Source organism: Apus apus, chromosome 4 (assembly GCF_020740795.1).
Source record: "Apus apus isolate bApuApu2 chromosome 4, bApuApu2.pri.cur, whole genome shotgun sequence".
Classification (NCBI taxonomy): Eukaryota; Metazoa; Chordata; class Aves; order Apodiformes; family Apodidae; genus Apus; species Apus apus.
This window is the reverse complement of record NC_067285.1, coordinates 90,958,754-90,982,703: the sequence shown is the minus strand read 5'-3', so window position 1 is coordinate 90,982,703 and position 23,950 is coordinate 90,958,754. Positions and strand designations below refer to the sequence as shown.

Genomic DNA, 23,950 nt, shown 5'->3' with positions numbered 1-23,950 from the left:
AAGTTGTCTCATGAGCAAGACCTCGTTCCCATCATAGAATCAAGTCACTACACTGTGCCATCTTTGAGCCAACAAGTTCAGGTTTTACCATATTCAGTCCTTGAGTAGTACTACATATAATTTCAAGCACCAGCTTGCATAAAAACGCCTAATGGCTTCCTAATACTCAGCTTGAACAAAACAAATTCATATAACAAATCTGACATGATTTAGCCTAATAAACACACTCAAGTATTACAACTAGTGCAGGAAGGAAATGAGATTCAACCTTTTTATTCTGATTCTTAGTGTTTTACTCTAACTCTGGCAAGAGTTCACTCATGCACCACTTAGGGGGCTGAGCCTGCAAACTGGCAAGCCACTTCAGCTCCCACTGAACAAATCCTAATGTGATTGCTCAGCTTTCAGGACAAATTAAGCTCCATGAAGAAAGGGCCCAGAAGAAACTGAGTAGTATTTCCTTCGTCACCCATTCTATGAATCAGCTGAAAGTATCCAGGATAAAAAGCATAATCTAAGATATGAAGGAGTTTTAAAGGGGATTTCAGTGAGAGGACAGTAGCTGAAAATGTCACAGACAAAAGAGAGATGTGACAGTGGTGCCAATACATATTCTAACACAGCCAAACAAGAATAAAGCAGACTAGTGTGTATCGAGGTAAGGGGAATACAATTCACTAATACTGCACTCCGTCGAGTGTAAAACTAAGTTACTGATGGAAGACATTTCCAAACGGCAGCTTTTCATGTTGCAGCTTGCAGAGGCTCAATTCCTGCTCCAAGCCCTCTCCCTCCAGTGCCTGCCCTGAAAACCACGGGTCCGTTCGGGGCACCCAGCGGCTCCAGCGGCGGCCCCGTCCCAGGGCACAGAACCGCCTTCGCGTCAGCGGGTTTACTCCTTCCCGGACCTGTGGGCCACAGGGATGGAAAGGGGTTACTTGGCCCTTTTATTGCGTTTTCAAGAATTAATGCTGCTTGGGGAACTTTTTTTTTTTTTTTTTTAAACCCCAACATTTTGAACACCCTCAACCCCCCCTCCCAAAACAAAGCAAGCAAGCTAGAAAGGAACGGCGCACGCAGCTCTTGCTGGCACGGCAGAAATTTGGCGGAGATTTTGCAGAGCCGCAGCCACGACAGCCCTCGGGCACCACAGACCCCGCGCGGCTGCCAGGGCGCCATCCCGCCATGCCCCATCCCCGCCATCCCCGCCATTCCCGCCATGCCCCATCCCCGCCATCCCCGCCATCCCCGCCGCTCCCGCGCAGCTCCCCGGGCGGGGCCGCGCCCGGGGCCGCCTCACGCCGCTCGTATCGCTCCGCCGCCCCTCGCGGGCCGAACCACGGCCCGGCGCGGGGGGGGCAGGTGGCGAGAGGCGGCGGCGGGAGCTCCCCCCGCGGGGCACAGCGCGTGGCCCCTCCGGCTCCCAACGGCCGGGGCGGAGCCGGTCGCGGCGGGGCAGGGTGAGCGGGGCCCGCCGGGGGGTCCGGTCCGTCCGGCCGCGGCCGCGCAGCTCCGGGCCGCCCAGCCCCTCGGGCCCGGCCGTGGTGGGGCCGAGGCTGGCGCCGCGCCCGGCACCGCCATGCCCTGATGTCGGGGAGAGCCGGGCCCCTCGGCTGCTGCGGGAGGGACGGGTCCGCACCTGAGCGGCGTGGGCGGGACGGGTTCTTTTTAAGGCGCTGCAGCCCGGTGCTTCCGGAAACCCCTCGCGCGTTTATAAAATAAGCGTGTTTGTTTATGTATGTGTGCATTTCTGCATGACTTGTGCACGACGGCGTGTGCCGTGAGCTGGGGCGGCTGTTTCTCGCCAGGAAGGCGGAGCTGCAGGGTGGTCTCCGGGCTGGCTTCCCGGCTTCGCTGGTCCCCCCCTCCCGCCGCCTCGGTTGCCTGGGAGCGGGGACGGTGGGAGCTTCGCCGCCCGGCGGGCCCCGCTGCGGACAGTGGCAGCTGGGGTTGCAGCGGAGACGCGGCCGCGCGTACCCATCAAACTAGTACGGCGAACGCTGCAGTACATGGCGCTGAAGGATCTACTGTTCGTGTCTGCCAGGAGGGGTTTAGATTGGAAATTAGGAGGAGTTTCAGTGTTTCATGGTTGCCTGCTGGAAAGGCAGAAGCTTGTGTTCCTCCTTTCTCTTCCAGTCCTGCGTGCTGCCATCCGCCTTTGCCACTGTGCTTCGTGTGAGGGAGGCAGGAAAGGGGAGAGGAAGAAGGGTGCTGAGCAGGTGTGTCTGAGCCAGTCAGAAGAGGCATGTAATTTATCCTGAGGAACGTGGGGGAGTGTTGGGAAAAAAACACGCAAATGGTTGTACTGAGTTCAGTTATGCAGCAAAAGAGAAGATGCTTTCTGTTTGGTCAGAGTTATCACTACCTCTTGAATTTTAGACTGGCAAAAAGAACAGATACTGCTGTTCTGTACTGCTAAAATATCCAGACGTATTTGTCGGTATCAGATCCATGCTGTTCTTTCTGTGCTGCAGCTGCTAAGTTCCTCACAAGTATCTTGTATTCTTTTTCTCCAGACGGGAAAACTAGTTTGGTGCTTGATTGTTTTTTTCTAATCTTTCCTTTGTGACTAAGTTTGTCTTGGCTTAATTAGCCCTCGTCTGAATGTTTAACCTGACTTCTGGGCCTCCAAGCATTGTCCCAAATGCTTGTTACAGCAACCAGAGCAAATAGGATAAATCCAAGCACTGTATGGCTATACATTAAGTAGGTTTTAAGTGGAATTTAAGTAAATATTTTTTTATGCAACCAACACTGGGGCTTTTTATTTTTCTTGAAGACCCTTTCTGCTTCTGGGGAAAGTAATTTTTATTTTATTGTTTATGTAAGATGTGTAGAAAATTTAAGAAACTCACTTATGGAGAGTTGGATGATATCTTTGGAGACTGTCAGAATGGATTTTCTGCATTTAAAGTTGAGCTGTTTAGGTAATACATTAAATATATCAACACTTAGGTGATCTCTAGTATCCATTTTTTAGAACAGATACGCAACTTAGTGGACAGGCACGTGGAATTCACTGCACCTCAGATGGTTCTTTAGAAGAGATGGTGGCTGCTTTGAAATTTTTGTAGTGTCTTTTTATTAAAGGAGAATTCCTAGTGAGTGATGCTATTCTGTCTGCAATAACAATGCTTTTTATTAGACACAGAAAATCAAATCTCTGCATATAGTCTGTGTCCTGAATGTGTTTGTATAGTGTGAAATTAATGTTTTTTCCCCGACTTGAGTCTGTTTTGCCCGGGACCCTAGTCAGTGAAGAACCCTCCTTGTCCTTTGTCTAGACCCATGAGCTTTGTCCTTCTCATCCCAGAGTGTGTGTGTGAGGGGGGGGAGTTAAGTGAGCAGCCATGTGGCTGTTCCTTTGTTGTCAGGTTAGGCCCAAACCATGACAGAAGGGATGAGGTCAGGAAGGCGAAGGTGCAGTTGGAGCTGAACTTGGCAAGGGATGTAAGGGAAAACAAGAATGGCTTCTACAGGTATGTAAACCAGAAAAGGAAGGTTAAAGTAAGCATATATCCCCCCTGATGAGCAACAGTGGTGAACTAGTAACAGCAGGCAAGGAGAAGGCTGAGATTCTCAACAATGTTCTCAAGGCTCTCAAGTTGGTGGCCCACAAGACGGAGAGCAGGGAGATGAAGTCCCTCTCACCATAAGCAAAGATTGTGACTATCTGAGGAACCTGAACATACACAAGTCAATGGCACCTGAAGAGATGCGTCCCAGAGTCCCGAAGGAATTGGCTGATGTAGTAGCCAAGCCACTCTCCACGATATTTGAAAAGCCTTGGCAGTCAGGTGAAGTCCCTGGTGACTGGAAGAAAGGAAACACTATACCCATTTTTAAAAAGGGTAGAAAGGAACCCTGGGAACTACCAACCTGTCAACCTCGCTTCTACCTGGGACTCTCATAGAACAGATCCTCCTGGAAGACATGCTAAGGCACATGAAAGACAGGGAGGTGATTCAGGCCAGCCAGCATGGCTATACTAGGGGCAAAACGTGCCTGACCTACCTAGTGGCTTTCTACAGTGGAGTGGCTGCATCAGTGGATAAGGGAAGACCTATGGATGTCATCTATTTGGACTTCTGTAAGGCATTTGACATGGTCCCCCACAACATCCTTCTCTAAGTGAGAGAGATACGGGTTTGATGGGTGGACTGTTCAGTAGATAAGGAATTGGCTGGATGGTCACATCCAGAGGGTAGTGGTCAACGGCTCAATGTTCAGATTGAAAATGGTGACAAGTGGTGTCCCTCAGGAGTCTGTACTGGGACCAGTATTGTTTCATATCTTCATTAACTATATTGACAGTGGCATTGAGAGCACCTTCAGAAAGTTTGTGGATGACACCAAGCTGGGTAGTGCAGTCACTACATCAGAGGGACAGGATGCCATCCAGAGGAACCTGGACAAGCTGGAGGAGTGGGCCTATGAGGGCCAATGATGGAACCTCATGAGGTTCAACAAGGCCACGTGCAGTGTCCTGCACCTGGGCCAGGGCAACCAGAGATATCAGTACAGGCTGGAAGGCATGCTAGAATGCAACCCTGTGGAAAAAAGACCTGGGAGTACTAGTGGATCAAAAGCTGGACATGATCCACCAATGTGCAGTTGCAGCCCAGAAGGCCAGCCCCATCCTGGGCTGCATCAAAAGAAGTGTGGCCAGCAGATTGAGAGGGGTGATTCTGCCCCTCTGCCCTGGTGAGACCTCATCTGGAGTTCTGTGTCCATCCCCCAACACAAGAAGGATGTGGACCTGTTGGAGTGTGTCCAGAGGAGGGCCACAAAAATGATCAGAGGGCTGGAGCACCTCTCCTATGAAGGCAGGCTGAGGGAGTTGGGGCTGTTCAGCCTGAAGAAGAAAAGACACTGGGGGCATCTTAACAGTGACCTTCCTGTACCTGAAAGTGGTCTATAAGAAGGCTGGAGAAGACCTGTTCACAAGAGCATGTAACAATAGGACAAGGGGTAATGGTTTTAAGCTAGAAAAGGGTAGATTTAGGTTGGACATTAGGAAAAAGTTCTTTAATTTGGGGGTGGTGGATCACTGGAGCAGGTTGCCTAGAGAGGTGGTGGGGTCTCCATCCCTGGAGACATTCAAGGTCAGGCTTGATGGGGCTCTGAGCAGCCTATTCAAGTGTGAGATGTCCCTGCTTATTGTATGGGGGTTGGACTAGATGACGTTTAGAGGTCCCTTCCAACCCAAGACATTCTATGATAAGTATAGATTATATGTGTATAAATGGGACTAGAGCTTAGAAAAGAAAATAAATTCTATTGAAAACCAGAAAATGAAGGGAAAAGTGTATTCTAGTGAAAGAAAATGTTGTAATTTGATACAAACTTTGTTTTTTTTTTTGCAGAGGCAGCAGGATTGTCACTTGCAGTTACACAATCAGCAACAGGAGAAAAGCCAGGTTCTAAAAGTAACATGGTGTCTTTACGTGAGGATGTTATAAATGATACTTCAGACTCGAGTGAAAAGAAGATTTCAGATGAAAAAGGACCTGTTGAAAAGAGAACAATGACTGTGATTGGGAAGAACGGCTATCACGACGCCGTATACATGAATGCAGCTAAGATTTTCCAAGGCATTCGTACTGAAAAGCCTAAGGATAGAATGTTGGTACGATATGGGGATGACTCATTGCTTCCCACACTGATTTTCAAAGATGACTATTCCCAGCGTGTATCCTATGAACTGGCTTTCAGTGCTCTAAAATGTAAGTACAAGACCTTTCCAAAAATTGCCAAGAGAAATTATATAGCAGAGAATGTGTGTAAAAACAAGGTCTTCGGTTTCTGCCTGATCCCCCTGCAGAGATCTGGGTAGTTTTATTAAACTACAGGTTACTACTAGACCACTCATATCCCTCAGAAATGTAAATATATCTAAGTAGTAGCATTTTGTAAAATCAAACATTTAAACTCTATACTTTTTGCTGTAAGGAAATTATGTAGATTTGTTAATTTGCAATTGACTTTGACCTTAATTTTCATGATGGTTAAACTTTTGGTTTATTTTTTTAGCAATTTATAAGTTTTAAATTTTTTTCCATAGAATCTTGTAGATTTCATAACATAAATTGCCAATATTTTCTTCTTTTTTGCAGATCAAGATCTTCTTGAGGAAGTATTGTTAGATAGTGGTGTTTACCCATGCTACTCCATTGTAAGTGAACATTTTAGTGAGGAAATAGATTTTGTATTTTCTGAGTTGATGTAAAGTTGATGTAGTTAGAATATTTTCAGCGGATTCTGCAACATCCTTTAAAATATCATGTGTTGCTTTGAACTATATGGTAGCCTGAGACTGAAATGTTACTGTCCTTTTTTATTAGTTGTCTAAAGTACCAATCTCCAGGATACTAGATAGTGTTGTTTATGAAATTCCTGGTGCACCTTACTGCTAGGAATCAACACTTTCAAAGAAAGAAGGTAGAAAAGTGAACTATAACATTTACTGCAGTGTAAAACTTGCTCAGTGATGTGTTCGATGAGTTTTCCTTCCCAGTTGTGTCAGCCTGTGAGTGGAGAAAAAAAGTCATACTCCTTTCCTGTCCCTGGGAATTGGAAAGCATGGACTGAAGCCCATCAGAGAAAAGAATGCATTGAACCCATTTCATTTCCTGGGTGAACAGTATTGCACACAAGTATTGCACATGTACTGGCAAAAATTGTTCCGTTTTACTCTCTCAACATACTTTCCTGCTTTAACATGAAAATAAAATCTAGAGCTGGCAGCGTGATCTGCTATTCCTTCCAATTTAGTCTATGATGCCTTTGAAAATTACAAGATTTATCTGAACTGATGTCATTTGTGGGGATGGATGTGAGCAGGCAAACAATCTAACACACTTGATTTTTGTCTTGTTTTTGTAAGGAAGTAAGACTCATGTGGTAACATTTTGTGTTTGGTGGTATTTCCCTAATAACTTAAGTTTTCTAGCTGCTTTTGGTTGTATTTGGGAGAAGGTTAGAATTTTTTAAGATACAAGAACTGTTATAATTCCATGAAAACAGGTAGACAAGAGTAACTGAAGTGCTGTTAATTACTGTCCCTTAGAAGGAGTTTTAAACTGTTCTAAAGATTTAGACATAGGAAGGAGATTTTATATATGTTGCAACTGCAGAATAGTTATAACTGAGCTTATTGGTTGTTACAATACTGAAGGATACCACAAGATTGATTGGCAAGAAGTTTTTGTTGGCTTAGCTGTTCAAGAAACTACTTTATGAGGAAAAAATAATTTCAAAATATAAACTGATAACATTAGAAGTTGCTAAGATATATTATCTTTGTGTAAGGAGAATGTTTTAAATTTTGATAAGCTAAAGAACCTTTAAGTTGTGTATTTTGAGTTTTTAAAAAATTCTTCAGCGTTTTACTGACTCTCCATGAGGAATTACTTTCCCGTTCTCACAAATAGGATTTTGGTGGAGTTTTTAATGCCTCTCAGGTGGGAGACTGCTGTTTGCTACGGATCTTTTTTGAAGGAGTAAGGCTTGCTGTGTGTCACTTTCTTTATCCAGTTGCTTCTCTGTTGTAGCCAGATGAATTAACCAGCCTCCTGGTTGTGATGCTTTATGATCTACAAGACCGAAAATTTCAAGCACGAGACATTTTTGATAAAGAAGAACCTGTAGCAGAAGTTAAGAAAATAGAGCATTATTTTGACAGGTATACATGCCAAGAACTATTTTGTTGATGTCTTAGCAGAAATAGAGATTTGTATAACCAGTGTCTTTTAAAGTAATTGTCAATATTAAAGATGTCTTGCAGCTTCAAAATTTGGTGGGCTTTGTTTTTATTTTAAATGAGAACCTAGTTCGAAGGGAAACTTTCATATTCCTATAATTAAGGAAAATACAGCTAATAAACCATCTTTATATTGTGGATTATTTTACTAGAAAACGGTATAATCTTATTTTGGAGTTATTGAAACATTTTTCCTACAATGTTAGCAAAGAAATACTCAGTAAACATTAATAAATATGACTGTAATAGAGTCAAGAGGTCATGGAATGGAGTAACACCCATTTATTTGGCAATACTTCTATTATGGAACGATGTTCTAATTACTTACAAGAATTAATATTTAACAAGGAAAGAAGATATATAAAATAAATATTTTAAGTAATGTTCAGGTATTTCTTTTGTTGGTCTGTTAATGATCTTGACAGATGTTTGTTGGACAAAATTATGTTGCTGCTGAATTTAGAATAGCCCAAAAAGTTGATGAATATCAGAAGTGCAAGGTATTCCTGGAGGGCAGTAAGCAATATACCCTGACATTAAAATAGATCACTAGCAATTTTTTATTTGCTTTGAATTATCACGTATCAAGAATATGCAGAAAGTTTATGGGAAGAAAAGACTGGGATTATTTCCTCTATCATTTTCATGTAATAATAATAATAAAACTGACTCCTGGTTACCATCATACTTGTGTTCTTTCTGTACACATTTAGAGGTCAGCTTTTATAAAACGCTCATTCTGTCCATACACATATTTATATCTTCAAACATACAAAAAAATCTGATTATTGTATTCAAAAAATTGCAGTTCCAAAATATATCTGCTTTTTTTTTAGCTGGAAAATTGACATATTTGAGAGGCATCTGTCATAATTCCAGTCCTGTGTGCCTTTAGGTAAAACAGGCTTAGCATGTGCTCCTACCTTGCAGCTCCCATTGTCTGGGATAGAAAATGTCCTATAACTGTGTGTTCTGTAGAAGCTTGCAAAATGAGGCTTCAGTTTTGGTTCTGCTTTCTGAGCAAGATGGTATTGTAATAGAAATATTGCACATGAATAGCTAGTGTAATCACTCGCAAAACTCACTAAGCTTGTCATTATGTTTTTGTAGTTTTAAGACCAAGTTGGCAGCTGCACTAGCAAGATACCGCATCAAACACGGTGCTCTTTCAATTCAATCCTCTCTACCAGAATCCGTACGGAAGCGGGAACAAAGGGCCTCTGCATTACCTTTATGTGCTTGGATAAACACATTTAAAATCAGGTAGGGTCTTTAAAGTATCACGTAATGTTGATGTTTTTACATATGAAGTGATAGAGTTCGCTACACACCTGTTGGTAGAATTTCCAGGTTATATTATTACCAGTAATGGTGTTAATAAATTGTAAAAAAGTTATGAACAGTTTTTTTACTATTCTGTTGTTTGTGTTTGTCTTTCACTAAATAAATGAGGAAATAAAGTAAGAAAAAATGATATGGGTGAGTAAAATCCATGGTGAAAAATGGAGAAAGAGAAAACTTTATTAAAAGTAGGTGTATTAATCTAAGCCATAAGGTCAGCAAAGAGTGTTAAGCCAGATACAATACTTCATACTAGTGTTTATTCTGTAAGGATAGTATAAACTTGACATAAAAATACACTTTCTGAAATCCTTGTATTTGGTGGGCTACTATGTATGTCACACTGGTGTTCCCAGTTCTGTGCTGATATATGAACCATACCAGATTATCTTGTTATCTGTTTTGTTAGGTAATCAATTTTATAATGTATTCAAGAATTTTGTTTTCATATTCTTTTGTTGGACCAATGTACTGTGCTAAGGTTATAGGCTCTTCAAGTTAGAGAAGGTGTCTTCTGGTTGTGACGTGAGCTAAAAGCTGCTGCATTGACCCTGTGGTTAATGTACCATATAAGCTTGTGGCACTGTCTAAAACTGCATTTCAACAAACAAGCCTTAGTGTATACACTTTTAAATCTTTATGATATTTGAATTGTATACCTCAGCATCTATGCCTTTATTACATTTACACAAAGACTGTTTCAGATATAAGCCATTAAATTCATTGGAGAGCTGGGCTAAATTGAAAGCAATTGAAAGAACTAAACTGTTCTAGTAGTAAATTTGCTACAGTGTCTCCTAAGCATATGTTAATTTATGTTTTGATGCTTTGAATCATCCTCTAGAGACTCATACCTCTTTCTTAATCTACTTAATCAGACTTATTAACTTAATTATTTCAAACCAGAACTTATATGCCTAAAATAGAGTGATTTCAGCAGTAGACAGTAGCGCGTATTTATTTTTTAAATATGTATCTATATATGCACACGGACAGACACAAACACACTAAAAAAAATAACAGACAAAATCCATATAATCAATGTGAACTTTATTGTTTAACTCTTGTATATTTAATGGCCGGAGTTGTATATTAACAGCCTTGAAGATGTTTTCAGGGAATTGGAGAAGAAGGGATTCACAAGAGTTGAATCTGTGTCAGACTTGGACCATTACACATACTGTGTGGACCAATATTGCCATGATGTGTTGTTTTTTCCTTCCTCTCTTAAAGAAGAACTGCTTAATTTAGATCTTTTTGCAGATTGCAAACTCTTACTGCAGGTGAGTTGAATAATGTTAACTGCAAACTACAGTAATGCTTTGCATTACAATGAGGTCATGTATTGAGTGACTGTCCTATTAAATCAGTCAGGAAGCAACAAACTCTCATAAGGTTTTAGACATTTTTAATCATTAGAAGGTTAGAAACTGTTTAACTTACTAAATTTAGCATGCAGATGTTAAGGCCTATAATTGGTAGCTACAATTAAGTTAGTAGAATGTTTTAAATTTCATCTTAAAACAGTTGAAATAAGTATCAAAACAGTTCAAAGAGGCAGGCTCAATTTTGAAAATGTGAGGAAAGTTTCTACATATCTCTATATGCATTACCCCCATTTAGTAGCTAATGGTATTGCTAATACTGTAATATCTCTTCAGCTGCATATTTGCAGTGGAATGAGGACGGTTCTTAGTATTATGTGCAAAGTGGTTCTTAAATCTTCATAAAATCCCCTGGTATTTTTCCTGACTTGCCACTGTTAGCCTATCTAGGCAAGACTAGACAGACGTTCCTGTTTTAGAGCAATGGTTTGGAATAACTGTGCAACAACACACAACCACAAATTACCTGAAGTGACTGATGATTCTTGAGTGCTTAGCAGAAACATTCCAAAGGGCATTTTCAGTTGATACTTAGCATTTTCTGGAATTTTAAAAAAATTATTACCCAACTCACAAAGTCATTAAATACTAAATATTTAATTTCAGTATGAATATCTGAATAGAAGACTTACAGAAAAGAACTATACATGACAGCCCCATAGATCACAGGAACAAATGCTGAGTATTACTTAAGAATATTCAAAGTGAGAAAACAGAACCCTCAAAACTCCAGTCTCCCTCTGCTGGGGAGGGAGGGTACTTAAATGCTGTAAGTGCATAGGTAGACGCTGATGGGAACTCAAAGGTTTAGCGTCTTGTTTTATTTCTCCTTGCCCTTTATCATCAGTGTTGGCCAGATTTGGTGCAAAGCATGGTACCTGTAGCCTTCAGTCTTTGCCTTGTGAAGTAATTTGATGGAGATAACATTTGATAGATCTTTGTCTCTTCATCACCTGTAGTATGAGATCATTTACTCCTGTTGAGAGGTCCCTGGGCTTTCTGCATTCAAAGCTGCCTCTTTGTTATTTGAATGGCAGCAAAATCTTGGTCTTTGATCTGCGAGGGCTTAATTTCTCACATTAATTACCATGAAGACCTATGTGAGTAGTTTTGCATTTTGCTGTTCAGCTGCCTCTGAGGATAATTCTGCATATTGAGGCCTAAGTCTTTTCTGGAATGGGCTGTTGCCAAGAGTTCCTCCTTATGGAGATGATACACACATGTATGATACATACATTCTTTTCACCTATCGATATAAAGCTTTCCTATATGTTATCAAGAATTAAATTATTTAAACTTAGTGAGTGGCTTAGTAAGATGTTTGGGTTTTGTACTTGATTTAATTCTGTATTAGCAGCTATGATTAGATTTTCTCTTCTCTGCTTTCACATAGGTCAAGAAAACAATGAAATACTTTCCAAAATCAGAAAAGAAGTTTGGCATTCATAGAAGCCAGATTAGTTGGTGATACTCAATTATCATGTAATTATTTTCTAGGATAAGTCTCGCAGCCTTGCTGTACACTCTTCGCAGGCGCTGTTGGATGAAGGTGATGACATTCTTGTGGCCCACGTAGGTTCCTATCTGACCATTGCCCATATGTCAGTGCTGACAAATCAAAGCACATCCAATATATTTGTTTGTGGAGTGAAATCTTCAGCAAAAGCAGATGAACTGACCAACCTGTTCCTTCACATGGGATGTGAAAGTAGGTGTTAAAGCCATTGGTCTGCGTATTGTAATACAGATGTTTGTGCTATCTATAAATATGGCATAATTCTATCAGAATTCAGAGATGAGACTTGGGGAGGGCAGCAGCAACTCATTTTTTTGCCACAAGGTGAACTGACAGCTCTTTAGATACAATCAAGTTAATCAAAGGTTGTGGATTAACCATGTCATGGTTAATGCAGGCTCCTGAAATGTCAGGGTAAATTTTTCTATATAAGTAGTTGCTGTTTAGCAGCTGGTGTAGCTGGGAAGTTTTGCATCCATTTATTCGGTGTCTTGGCTGTTATTTCAGTTTGATTTTCAGCTGTTTGAGTGTGTTAATCCAAAGCCCGTGCACTTGTCCAGTTTACCCTGAGGGCATGGTAAAAACCAGAATACAACAAGACTCTGGAACCCCATTAGGAGTCTTTTCAGCAGAAGATGTGGAGGTCTAGCTAGTCCTTCAATCTGTTTGAAATCAGTGGGACATACTTCGGAGCACTTTCTGTGGGTCTAGCAGGCTGTAGCTTTGTGGAAGTCTGGTTAACGCCACAGGCTCTTCACCTTTGTCACACTGAAATTAGGCTGGCTTGCTTGTATGTGGAACTGTGAGCTTTTCCCTTTTTGCAGATGTTCATTTGTTACACGAAGACTTTATGGAGATTGACCCAAGAAACCCAAGACTTAAAAAGGCAAAAGTTATCTTGTTGCTACCACAATGCTCTGGACTGGGTGTTGGCAATCCAATAGACTTTATTGTACATGACCACGGAGGTAACTTTTCATACAGTAGCTAGCTCATGCTTCTTGGTAGGAATAGTATTGAAACACTGTGGGCCAGACATCATAGCTGTTTCAGTAAATTGTATGATTGTATAAAATACTCTTCCTTTTAGCTTTTTATTTTAACAGCTATAAAACATACATATTAAACAACTTGCATAATTCTGTATGTGTAACATACATGCAGGCTACCATGGAAATACAAAATAGAATAAAAAATTATGATTTTTCCACATGAAGTAGGCAAGAATGTATTTGGCCAAACTTGGGATTCTCAACAAGAAAAATCTTTCTGGGTGGCACTAATATTAAGAGCATTTTGTAAAGGCAATTTCAAGTCGATGGTATTAAGTTTGAAAGTTATTCTGGGGAGCAGAGTGTATATAGCCTTTCTTTGCAAGTGAAAAGACTGTAGTTGGAAAATGTATTACAAGATACCAATAAGTATGTATAATTTTCCCTTGAATACATTCCTTTATTGACTGTATAAGCCTATTCACTGTACAATTTTCATTAAATAGAAACAAATAAGAGACAGTAGTTGATTACAGGTAAAGAGGGTAAAGAAGAATCATTTAGGCATTCCTTGGTATTGTAATACACGAAGCCTACCTTCCCACTGCACCAGTAAGGATCCAGTCTGTTACCAAAGCATTTTCTGCAAAGAGCTGAATTTTAAGACACTACTACAAGTTGCATTAGTAAATTTACAACTCTTTTCATTTAGATGCAGGATTGCTAAGAGACCTTTTCAAAGGATGTGTATCTGAGGATAAACTCAACATTCTTGCTCAGAGGCAGCTTAATGAGTTGATGCATGCAATGAAATGTAAGTGTGCTAGCTCTTGGATTTCTGGGAACACCTCGTACTATAAATTCCATTGTACTGCCAGCAGTTTTTATATAGTTAAAAATGTACAGATTACTCTATTACTTGCCAGTAAGTGTGTAACCAAACCCCCTAAAAATGATAATAAGTTTAAAGGTGTATCTCTGTCCTAGTATTCACCAGTCACTAATACAATAATCTTTAACATCGTATAGAGAACTGGCTTAGTCATACTGTTTTGGATAAGTTGTAAATGACTCCATCTGCCAGGTTCTTTCCTGTTTCTTTGGTAGCTGTGCAGAAATACTGGACAGCAGCCCTGAATTTCTGCTAAAATCTGCAAAATATTTAAGAACACTTTAATTATTAAAAACCACTAGAGTTTGAATACTTATGTATGCAGGAGAATATACTTTATTGCTAAAAATTACATCCAAGCATAATTTTTATGCTGGTTTCAGTCCTTACAAAACCTGTGTGTATGAAGAAAAGTAGGAATTGTTTGTTTGTTTTGTAGTTGACAAAGTCCAGGCTATTGTTTACTGCACTTGTTCGGTTTACCCAGAAGAAAATGAACTAGTAGTGAAAAAAGCACTGGAATCTGAAGTGGAAGGAAAACAAGCAGAACCATATAGGTATGCACTGAGTAGTTTTGTCTATGGAAAAGTATAACTTTAAATCATAGCATAATTATTAACCTAGACCGATCAGTCTTGCATTGGATTAACATTTAAAATAGTTTTTTACTGCCTTTCATTCCAGTCCTTTTGGTGCATTTTTTCTTCCTTTTTGGTATTTTTGTTTGATGTGAAACTGTAAATTTGAAAAGAACAGTATTCAGTTACTACAAATAGGCAATTTTTTCTAACCTAAGGTTTTTAGCTTAGGTGAATATTTGTTATGAGCATATACTTAATAACTCAAAGTCATCACCTCTGCAGTTTCTGTCTACTGCTTGGTGTTTCCAGAGCATTCCCCAACTTCATGGACAATTTGATAACCCAGTAATCACAGACCTAAGAAAGAACATAGCTGTTAATTTGTGTTCATGCATATTTATTATCTGATGGTGAATATACTTAACTATTGGAAAAAATACAATGAATTCTAAAAAGATTAATTCTCATGTCTTTCTTAAATGGTAGTTTTTTATGTTGAGGATAGGCTCTCTATAAATGCCACTGAAAGGCACAACTTGGAAATGACTTTTAGTAAATCTTTATTTCTTTTTTTCTCTCCTTAAACATTATCTTCTGGTCATTTTATTATTTTCTACAGGCTTACTCCTCCTGTTTTTAATACTTGCTCCGATTCAAATTCTTCCACGGAGTTGTTTTTCAAAATGGAGCCATCCGAAATTTCCAGTGGCTATTTTCTGGCTGTTCTACAAAGAGAGGTAAGCTAGGAAAATTACCATTTAGAAACACTCAACAGAAAAAGACTTGTCCTTTTCCACAAAAGGATATATGAAACGGATCATTTAAAATTAATTCCTGGCTGTTCTTTAGTTGTCTTAAGAACAAAGAATAGGTGAGCAGTTTGAGTGTGCCACTTAGAGAATTTTATGATGAGTACAACATGTGCTTCCTACATGTGCCTTTTCTTCTGGAGTTTTTCATGATCAGAGCAGTTTCTTGATATACACCAGTGCTAGGAATATCTAGAGGTAATATATTGTTGTTTGTTATGTCTGTATGTGTCACCAAGATTTACCAGTATCCAAGCAGACAGTGTCACCAGGAGGGATTTGAGACTTCATTATAATTTAAATAAAATAGGTGTGAGTGTTTCCTTCCAAAACTAAGGCATATGCAAATGGGGCTTGAAAGGCAGGGGGGCTTTTGCTGAGTAAATGTAAAAGTCTTGGCATAATTCCTGAGGAAGGGATCCCTTGAAGGGCTAGTTTGCATCTCTGAGCATCAATATTTTCCTCGTGCCTGAGAAAAGCAGGACTTTTTTCACCAAAAAAGAAAGGGAGGGGGTTTTCATTAGAATTTCATTGAAAATATGAGATCTTATTTGGTTATTTGTACCACTTCCTATCAAACTGCAATTACAGTGCTTGAAAGAGGCTTGTGTCTTTTGGGGAATTAGAAGATTTTATTAGAAGTAGAGAATCACACATTAAAAGCCTTTCAAGTTATCTATTATTGATCTTTTTATTTCCAATGTAAAATATTTTTTAAAATCTGGTTCTCTAAGCTAGTAGGTTTTAGGTAATTCTGCTGTGTGCACCTGTCCACCATGTTCTCTTCCTCCAGAGAAACGGTTTTGTTTCAGGTAGTTGATTCGAGTCATTTTTAGTCAAAATTCTAATGCACAGAAGCAATTGTTTGTATATTTTGCTAATTTTTAGGTGATTCTGGAAATGAAGACTTCATGCAGGGCAGAAAATGTGTACTTATAATTTAAATAGAAATCTCTGGTTTATAGAATACTTGTTCTTGGCTAGTTGTAAGTAGTTTCTTGCCCATTGCTTCTATTTCCATATATAGATGTTGACCTGGTTCCCAGTTAATCCAGTTTGAGAGTTCCTTGCTTATGCATTATGAGCAGGGATTTTAATTATCATGAAAATTACTGATGTTTAACATTATTTATAATATTTCTGCATTTTAATAACTGTTTCTGATACACACTGTATGTATATGCATGTTACTACAGACATGTTACAGAGCAAGTCAATGTGGGAGATGTGGTACCAAGGCTAGAATTCAGCTTCCCCTCTTCAGGCCACAGAGCGCAAAGTCTCTGAAGAGTAAATGCTCAGATATGCAATAGTCACCTTCATTTCTTGAATAAAATAGTTTGGTTATAATTTATCACATGTGATTTAAATCTTCCTGCTAGATTGTGCCATAGTTTTCTCGTGGAGTAAGTTCTGAGGGATCTGGCATTAAAGTATTGAGTTTGCAGCTCTGTGTTGTGGCTTATTGTTATTTTCTTTGAATTTTTTCAGAAAGATACTTCTGAAAATATGTCTGCTAAAGACACTTTGTCTCATGCTGCAGCAAAAGAACTACTAGATGACAGTGTTGTAGAAAACTCAAAGAAAAAAGCGAAAAAGAAACGGAAAACAAAACAGCACAGACGTAACGTTACCAGTAGGGGCACGGAGCTGAAGACCGCAGAGTTCCTGTACCATCAAGTTGTATCCACGATGAAGGCTGAAGTTTCAGACTCTAAAGCAGCTGGTAATGTAAAACAAAAGACCATGAACCAAACAAGTGGCTCCATTCAGCTGAAGAAGGCCATCAAGCCTGTTTCAGACAAAGCTCTGCCTCAAGTGCCAAAGCACACACCTCCTTTGTCACCCGCAGGCAAAGTGACATATGAAAGGCAGACACTTGCTAGAAAGGCACACACAGAACGTAGAAAGCTTTCATTGAAGACTGTGGAAATTGCTTTTCCTTCAGGGATAACACCACACCTAAATCTGCAAGGAAATAAACCCAGGATATCAACTCGCCGTTGCTTTCATTGCTGGAGTGCAGCAAAGGGGGGTAAGGATACTCTTACAGCCCGTGCTCAGCCATCCTCGCACATGGCTGTAAGCATCTGCAAACCTTGTCCCTACCTTTACACAGAAGGAAATACTTTCCTGTGTAATATTAAACAATACATTTAGATTACAGTATATTTTTCTGCAGGATAATCTTGCTTTGGAAAACAGACATTATGGGATATTTGCATGGAAATACCCATGTTATACAGTAATTTTGAATTGGCAATTACACTTTAAAGTGAATGCAGCTCAGCTACATAAGACTGATACATGGTTCGATAGGGAGTGAGGTCAAAACTAGAGCTTTTTGCTGTGCTTTATAAAGTGACAAATTAAAACATGCAGGCTTTCCCCCCATGACCCTCATAGATCTGTAGGGACACTCAAATTTCAAACTGAGGTTTTTGTTTTTTTACTGTGAGACTGCATTTTTTTCAGTGGCTATTTCTCTTTACAAGTGCTAGATACAGTTTTTATAAGTTACTATTTAGACTGTGACACATGGCTAGTAAGCCTTGCACAGTAAGCCAGTTAGTTCACCTTTATTTTAAAACTAGCAGTTAACTTTTGTATAGGCAACTGCCCAAGTACACTAAAGCCCATGCACTGGCTTTCCAGTACCTGTTCTGTTGGTTTCTACTCAGGTGTGCTTCACCTGGAAACTATACAAAATACTTTCATGCTAAAAATACTGAATTGTCGTCATAATATCATGTCAGGCTATGGCATGGCTCGTAACTGCTTTTCACAAACTTTCTAAACACAAGCAGTTCTTAGCTGAAAAGAGCTGCTACTGTCGAAGATATTTTCATAAATTTTACTTCTATTCAGCTGAATAATGACTGAACAGAGTACACTGTCTGTCTTTGGAAACAGCTGTGGACTTCTAACCTGCTCCCTCTTGCTAGCAAATATAAAACAACTGTAAAATATCTGCAATTGTCTTACAGTCTGAGCAGAGGATAAAAATGAAACACAGATAATTACCAAGAACCTGACTTAGTATTAAATATGGGCAGTATAAAGAAGGAAAATGGCAAACAATGACAGCAAGAGGAACTTCCGAGTTGTATTTATTTAGGTTTTACTGTTGTAGAAATGAAACAAAGATAACACAGCAATATAGAAAGGCAAAGGTAGCTGTGGCCCTGAAGACAAATTTTCCTCTACACAAGCATTTAGGATATTTAAGTGTTGCCAGTAGTGTCAACCATATGGTACAGAATCTTAACCTAGTTGACATAGTTTTGGATTTAGACCCATCCAGAGATAGTGTTTTAACATCTGTTTTTCCTCCCCGCCAGTAGGCAGATCAGCTCTACCTCGAGAAGAAAGGATGTGAATGGTAATACATCAGCAGTGTAGACAGCTGGCTGTTCATCAGATAAATATCCTTGCTCACTGAATCAGTGAAAATTTCTTCCAGCATTTTAATCTGAGCCAGCTGTCCTATTCAAAGGCATCACTCACCTGCTGTATGTCCCTGCGAGTAACCTGTGCTCCTTACCTGTTCAGTAAAAGGATGAACTCTGTCCATTCTGGCTTCTGAATGAACAGTAAGGATACAACTAGACCTGTGTGCTTGCAATGCACAGAACTGAAAAAAAACCCCAACCCTCTTAATTTTATTTCAAAACCATCTCGGAGGAGGAGAAATTCTACATGTTAGATGAAAAGAAAGTTAGAGATTTCAAGGTTTGTTTTTCCAAGTTTTGTTGTGGTGTTTTTTTTCAATATGGATGTTAAATGCTTAATAGAAACTCAGATTTCTATTTCTAAATAATAAAAATCTGTATAACTCATTTATTAAATGTAATTAAAATTATTTGTGAAAAAACCATACATTTGTCTGATGATAGGATTTCTGGGCTACTTTTGTATCATGTTGTCCCACAGTCAGCCTCATCTTGCTTTCACTGATTTGTGCCTTTGACATGCCACTGAGGCCATACCAGTTAGAATCTTGATGTCTTACCAAGAATATCAAGGAGCTGGTAGTAGAGATTTTGATTCTGCAGGTCAGCAGCTTGCTTTGTGTGCACATCATACAGTGGCCACATCTGGGACTGACTTCAGATGGCTCGCAGGTAGAAGCCTGCATGCCCAATTAAACACCTCAGATGACTTTTTACAGTCCAGCTGTATCTCCTGTAACTAATTGTCTTGAGTCCAGTTATGTATTTGTACTTTTCAACTAGAAACCATTGATTCAGCTTTCCAGATAAAAAACTGTCCATTACACTCCTATTGCCTCTAAACAACCAGAATGTTTTGCCATCCCCTCAACCACTATTTGGAACAAAATAAATAATTTCCCAATTTCATGGACCAGTAAAAGTTGAGACAGTCATTTTATGCAGCTAAATTTATTCTCAGAACAGATTACATTTAAATGTGGAGAAGTGGTCAACAGCAGGGAAAATTGCCCTTTTCAATGTCAATCAGGTACTTTATGTAAAACTGAGCCCTGCTAATAAACAGTGGGTGTGTTTCCTTCTTTCTTACTGCTGTTAAAATAAACCAAACCTGCTTTTACTGACTGTACAGCACACATTTTAGCCATGTGTTAATTAGCCTGCCCAAGAAAGGAGTAATGGGGTTAATGGTAATGCTGAAAGGTGGAGCCCATCTTAGCTGTTGAAATAAGAAAGTTATTTTCCATGGGTAATTTACTAATGTTTTTAGATCCCTAGTTAAATGATCTATTAAATGCTTGATAAAAGGAAAAGGGATAGGGAATTCTTAGTGACACATAACTGGTGTAAGCTATTAGATACTCCACAGCTTTTCTTCCTCTGTCATGAAAGAGCTTGTTGTTTCAATAGGTACAGGTGACTGCACACAAAGTACATCACTAACATCTCATTTTACTGTGAAGGGATCCTGTGCCTATCCATGCAGTTATTATTATTCCTGTTTAACCACCCTGTAGGTGGCCTCTGTAGCCTTATACCTCCCACACCCCCTTGCTCCCCTTCAAATGAAATAGTAAGTGGCTTAAATAAAACCTACAGCCAGCACTGCAGATTCCAAAAGAAAGGCTTTTATCTCTTAGTCGTTGACTGTGAATATACATCCCCTTGCTTCTGCAAGGGAGCATTTAATGACATGACTGACACGTGATGCTTACCTCTAACTTACTACTTGCATTGAAAAATTAAGAAATTAGCTTTGCTTTACATGGTTTTTCTACAGACTTCAATAAAAATGTGACTACAAATAATTACAAAGCCTGCCTTTTTTAAGGCAACCTATAGTATACATAATGGAGAATGTTACAAGAGCATGTCCAGTAAAGACAATACATCAACATAATAATGCAGGATATTTCAGTAAAAATAGAATAAATAAAATAAAAATATTTTAAGCTGTATTTAACAGGTTAATTTAAAATATGGCATCAGACATACAAGGCATAGTGAACATGGCTGCCTGGCTGCAGAATCACTAGGTATTATAAAAAAATGCATAGGTAACTGAAGGGTCGCTACAACATCAACTAAAACGGTGGCAGTTGCTCAAACACACATACCCCATTCACACATCGTTTTTGGCCATGGTAAAAAGAGTGTCTCAAAATATTTAACAAAAGATAACTGCCTTTGCAATATTAGGCTCTGATTTCTGCCAATTCCTGGGTGTATATTTAATCTTCCAGAGAATAGGGAGCTCTACTGAAGCAAAAAGGCCACGTATAGTCAGACCATTAAGCACTCTACTGAAGTATTTGCAAAATCAACATTTTGTTAACAGACACAAAACTGTTAAACCGTATATTAGCAAGTGACCTGTGGCCTTTGAAATACCTTTTTGTCTTCTCCTCAGGCCTCCCTGCACACTTTTCTAGTGAGAGCTAACTAGATGTCCATAGCCTTGACAACAAGCATGGAGAAGAACCTTCACACTGCTGTTTGCCAACTGATGGTTTAGCTTAAAGAGAGTCTGGATCTCTCTTGGGGAGAAACAACACCGTGCAGATGTAACTACAAAATCTAAAGATACAAGTTAAAATTCACTGTTGTTGAACAGATGCAAATCTCAACTCCTGGCATTTCCAGCTGGAACTTTAAGACACTGTCAAAGTATTTATGGAAATTTAAAATAAAGTCAAACTTTGAATCACTAGCATGATGAGGAATAAAGAAACTTTTACCTCTGAACCTCACGATCCCCCCTAAGGGTACTTTGTTAGCCCCCGTATTTTGACAGCAGTTGTGACAGGAACTGAGTTTTTATGCTGCTTCTCTCAGACCTCACCAGGGTCAACACCAGTGACCAACCAAGCACCTACACAAGCTGCCACCTCCACGCCTGGTGAGCTGGCTTCACGGTCAGTTTAAACCAATGGCACTGCTAGAAGGGGTTTTTTACATCCCCCTATCCCTGCCTATCTGATCTCCCTGCCTACTTGGCACAAGCAACTTCTCCTCCAGCTGTACAAGCAATAAAGCTGGTGCAAAACAGGTGGCAGGGATGGGAGGCTTGGGAGGGGAAACAACTGCTTTAGTGCCTGGGGTGCAGAATTGTGGTCCTACAGAGATTTGAGAACAGCAAAGGATCAGCTCTTCAGCAGGTATTCTAGAGAGCTAAATTTAATTACAATAATTGCACAGCTAGCCTTCACCTGGCACTTGCTCATACATCAGGCTGAGTTTAATGATTTTTCTGCATTGAAATTTCTTGAATCATTTTTTCCCCTTGCGTTCCTAAGTTGCTTTGCCCAGGTGTTGCTGTTAATTCCTTTAAACAAGGAAATAAAAAGAAAATAACAGTTTATAACAGTCTCTACAGTTCTTGTAGTAACAACCTTGACAATGTTATTTTAAAATTAAAGTATGACCCGCTTTGCAGACTTGGGAGACAGTTACAATCTGGAACATATCTATAAATGGAGGCAAAATATTTTTAACACTAGTTAAAAATATCTTTAATGTTCCATTTCAAAAATTTGTACCAATCTGCAGGTCTAGGTAGAAGATGGCAAAGGGAGAGATTCAAGATGCATAGCTGCATTTGGAGAGTTTAGCCTGAGGTACAATTTCAAGGGGCAATACTGGGCTGACTTTGTCAGGATCCACAGTTGTGTTTAGATCAAAGAAATTAAAATGAAGCCTTTGGAGCAAAAGCAATCGATTGTACCACCTGAAGCACTATCTTTTCAGAAGACAACTCTTCTTATTTTGTCACAAAAGCATTAACAGAAATGTCATGGAATTTTATAAATAACAGGAAATATGATTGTTCTTTTTGTGACATGGTAAGTATTCAGCAACAAACTCTGAGGGGAAGGGGTAATTGTGCAACCAGATGCTGAATGGAACATTTCATCAAACACTTGTACATTTAAGGTATGGAACATTTTAGGCTCTACAAGAGTTTTAAGACAGTAAAATTCCTGACTAGTTCTTTCTTATTCCTGATTGGTATGAGCCCTGCGTGAAACACAAGGTATTTTTGATGAATTAATGACAGATTTAGGAAAATAAATTTAACAGCAAATGGGTGCATTTGTATATTTAAAGCTGAAAAGCTTCAGTGGATCATCCTACAATTTGGTTACTGAAAACACTTCTGGATATTTCAGCATTGGTTGGGTATTGAACATGATTCTTCTCTAAGACCATAATATATAACCAGGAGATGAAATAATGACACCAAGATTCAGAAGCACATCAGGGAGATGTTAAAAGTGGTTGCTCGGCCAATGCTGACAAACAATTTAAAACTAACAGGTGTAATGCTGTAAAAAAACCCCACCTTGGTACTTAATCTACAGTAAATCAATGGTAGCTAATACTTGGTACCTACTCCAGTGCTGAAGACAGAGCAAAGTGCTGTAGAAATTAAGATTGGTTTGTGACAAATCCAGCTCAAGATGGTGAAACTACCAACTTGGGCATCATTCACTCCAAAGACTTTAGCATGAGTTCACTGGGAGGGACGTGGCCATTTTTTTTTTTTTTTGTGTGTGAGTTTAGGTAATGTTCATGTATTTACAATCAAAACAGACCTTCCATCGCTCATGATGTAACTCACTGACAGCAAAAAAATTATTCATGCTTCTTTTCATATCACACGATGGTGGCAAGAACTAGAGAACATGCTTGTCTAACATTGTTTCAATAAGGATAAATTCTCTGAAGACAAAGCATCAGCAATTTGAAGTGGAAGGCCAGACATCGTCAGTTCATTTTCCTTAGGGTAGCTACTGTTATCTTCAGTTACACGTCAGGAGAATCTTCTCTCTGATGCAGCTATGGCATCTCAGTGACCGGGCGTTTCTGTTTCAAAGTGTCAATGAGGGACAAGACTCCTCTTTTTACATTAGTCGTAACTCTTCTAGTCACCGAGTCTGCAGGAGGTGGGGGCGGTCGAACCTTCTGTGAAGGCGGTCTGGCTACTAAGCACTTCTGATACCGTAACTGCAACAAAGCAAAGTGTTCTGCTATCCTTACTGTATCCAATACTTTCAAAGAGCATTTAAAATACACTTCTAATACTTTCTCTTCAAACCTCCTTTTGGCCATGACAAACAGCCCAGCTGTTGGTCTGTGGGCAGACACTGCTCATTAGCACATTACAGAGACTAAATCATACAACAGCCCTTTGAGAAAAAGTTTTCTGGCTTCAGCTAT

General features: G+C 39.6%; 2 protein-coding genes across 14 annotated transcripts in view; one reads left to right on the top strand and one right to left on the bottom strand.

The window, feature by feature from the left end:
- The first annotated feature begins 1,937 nt into the window (after positions 1-1,937).
- On the top strand, positions 1,938-18,669 carry NSUN7 (NOP2/Sun RNA methyltransferase family member 7). Its single transcript, XM_051616937.1, has 14 exons — positions 1,938-2,219; positions 2,830-2,927; positions 5,367-5,726; positions 6,117-6,175; positions 7,554-7,684; positions 8,873-9,025; positions 10,203-10,386; positions 11,986-12,196; positions 12,829-12,972; positions 13,709-13,810; positions 14,328-14,445; positions 15,089-15,206; positions 16,770-17,313; positions 18,620-18,669. Exons 1-14 carry the CDS (start codon positions 2,086-2,088, stop codon positions 18,655-18,657), a joined length of 2,394 nt encoding a protein of 797 aa, XP_051472897.1. The 5' UTR covers positions 1,938-2,085; the 3' UTR covers positions 18,658-18,669.
- Positions 18,372-23,950, bottom strand: part of APBB2 (amyloid beta precursor protein binding family B member 2) — a 160,408-nt gene continuing 154,829 nt past the window's right edge. For all 13 annotated transcript variants that reach the window (XM_051616923.1, XM_051616926.1, XM_051616930.1 and 10 more), the window contains one exon: positions 18,372-23,737. In XM_051616923.1, coding sequence (XP_051472883.1) covers positions 23,570-23,737 — 168 coding nt within the window. In that variant the 3' untranslated portion in view covers positions 18,372-23,569. The remainder of the gene's footprint in view (positions 23,738-23,950) is intronic.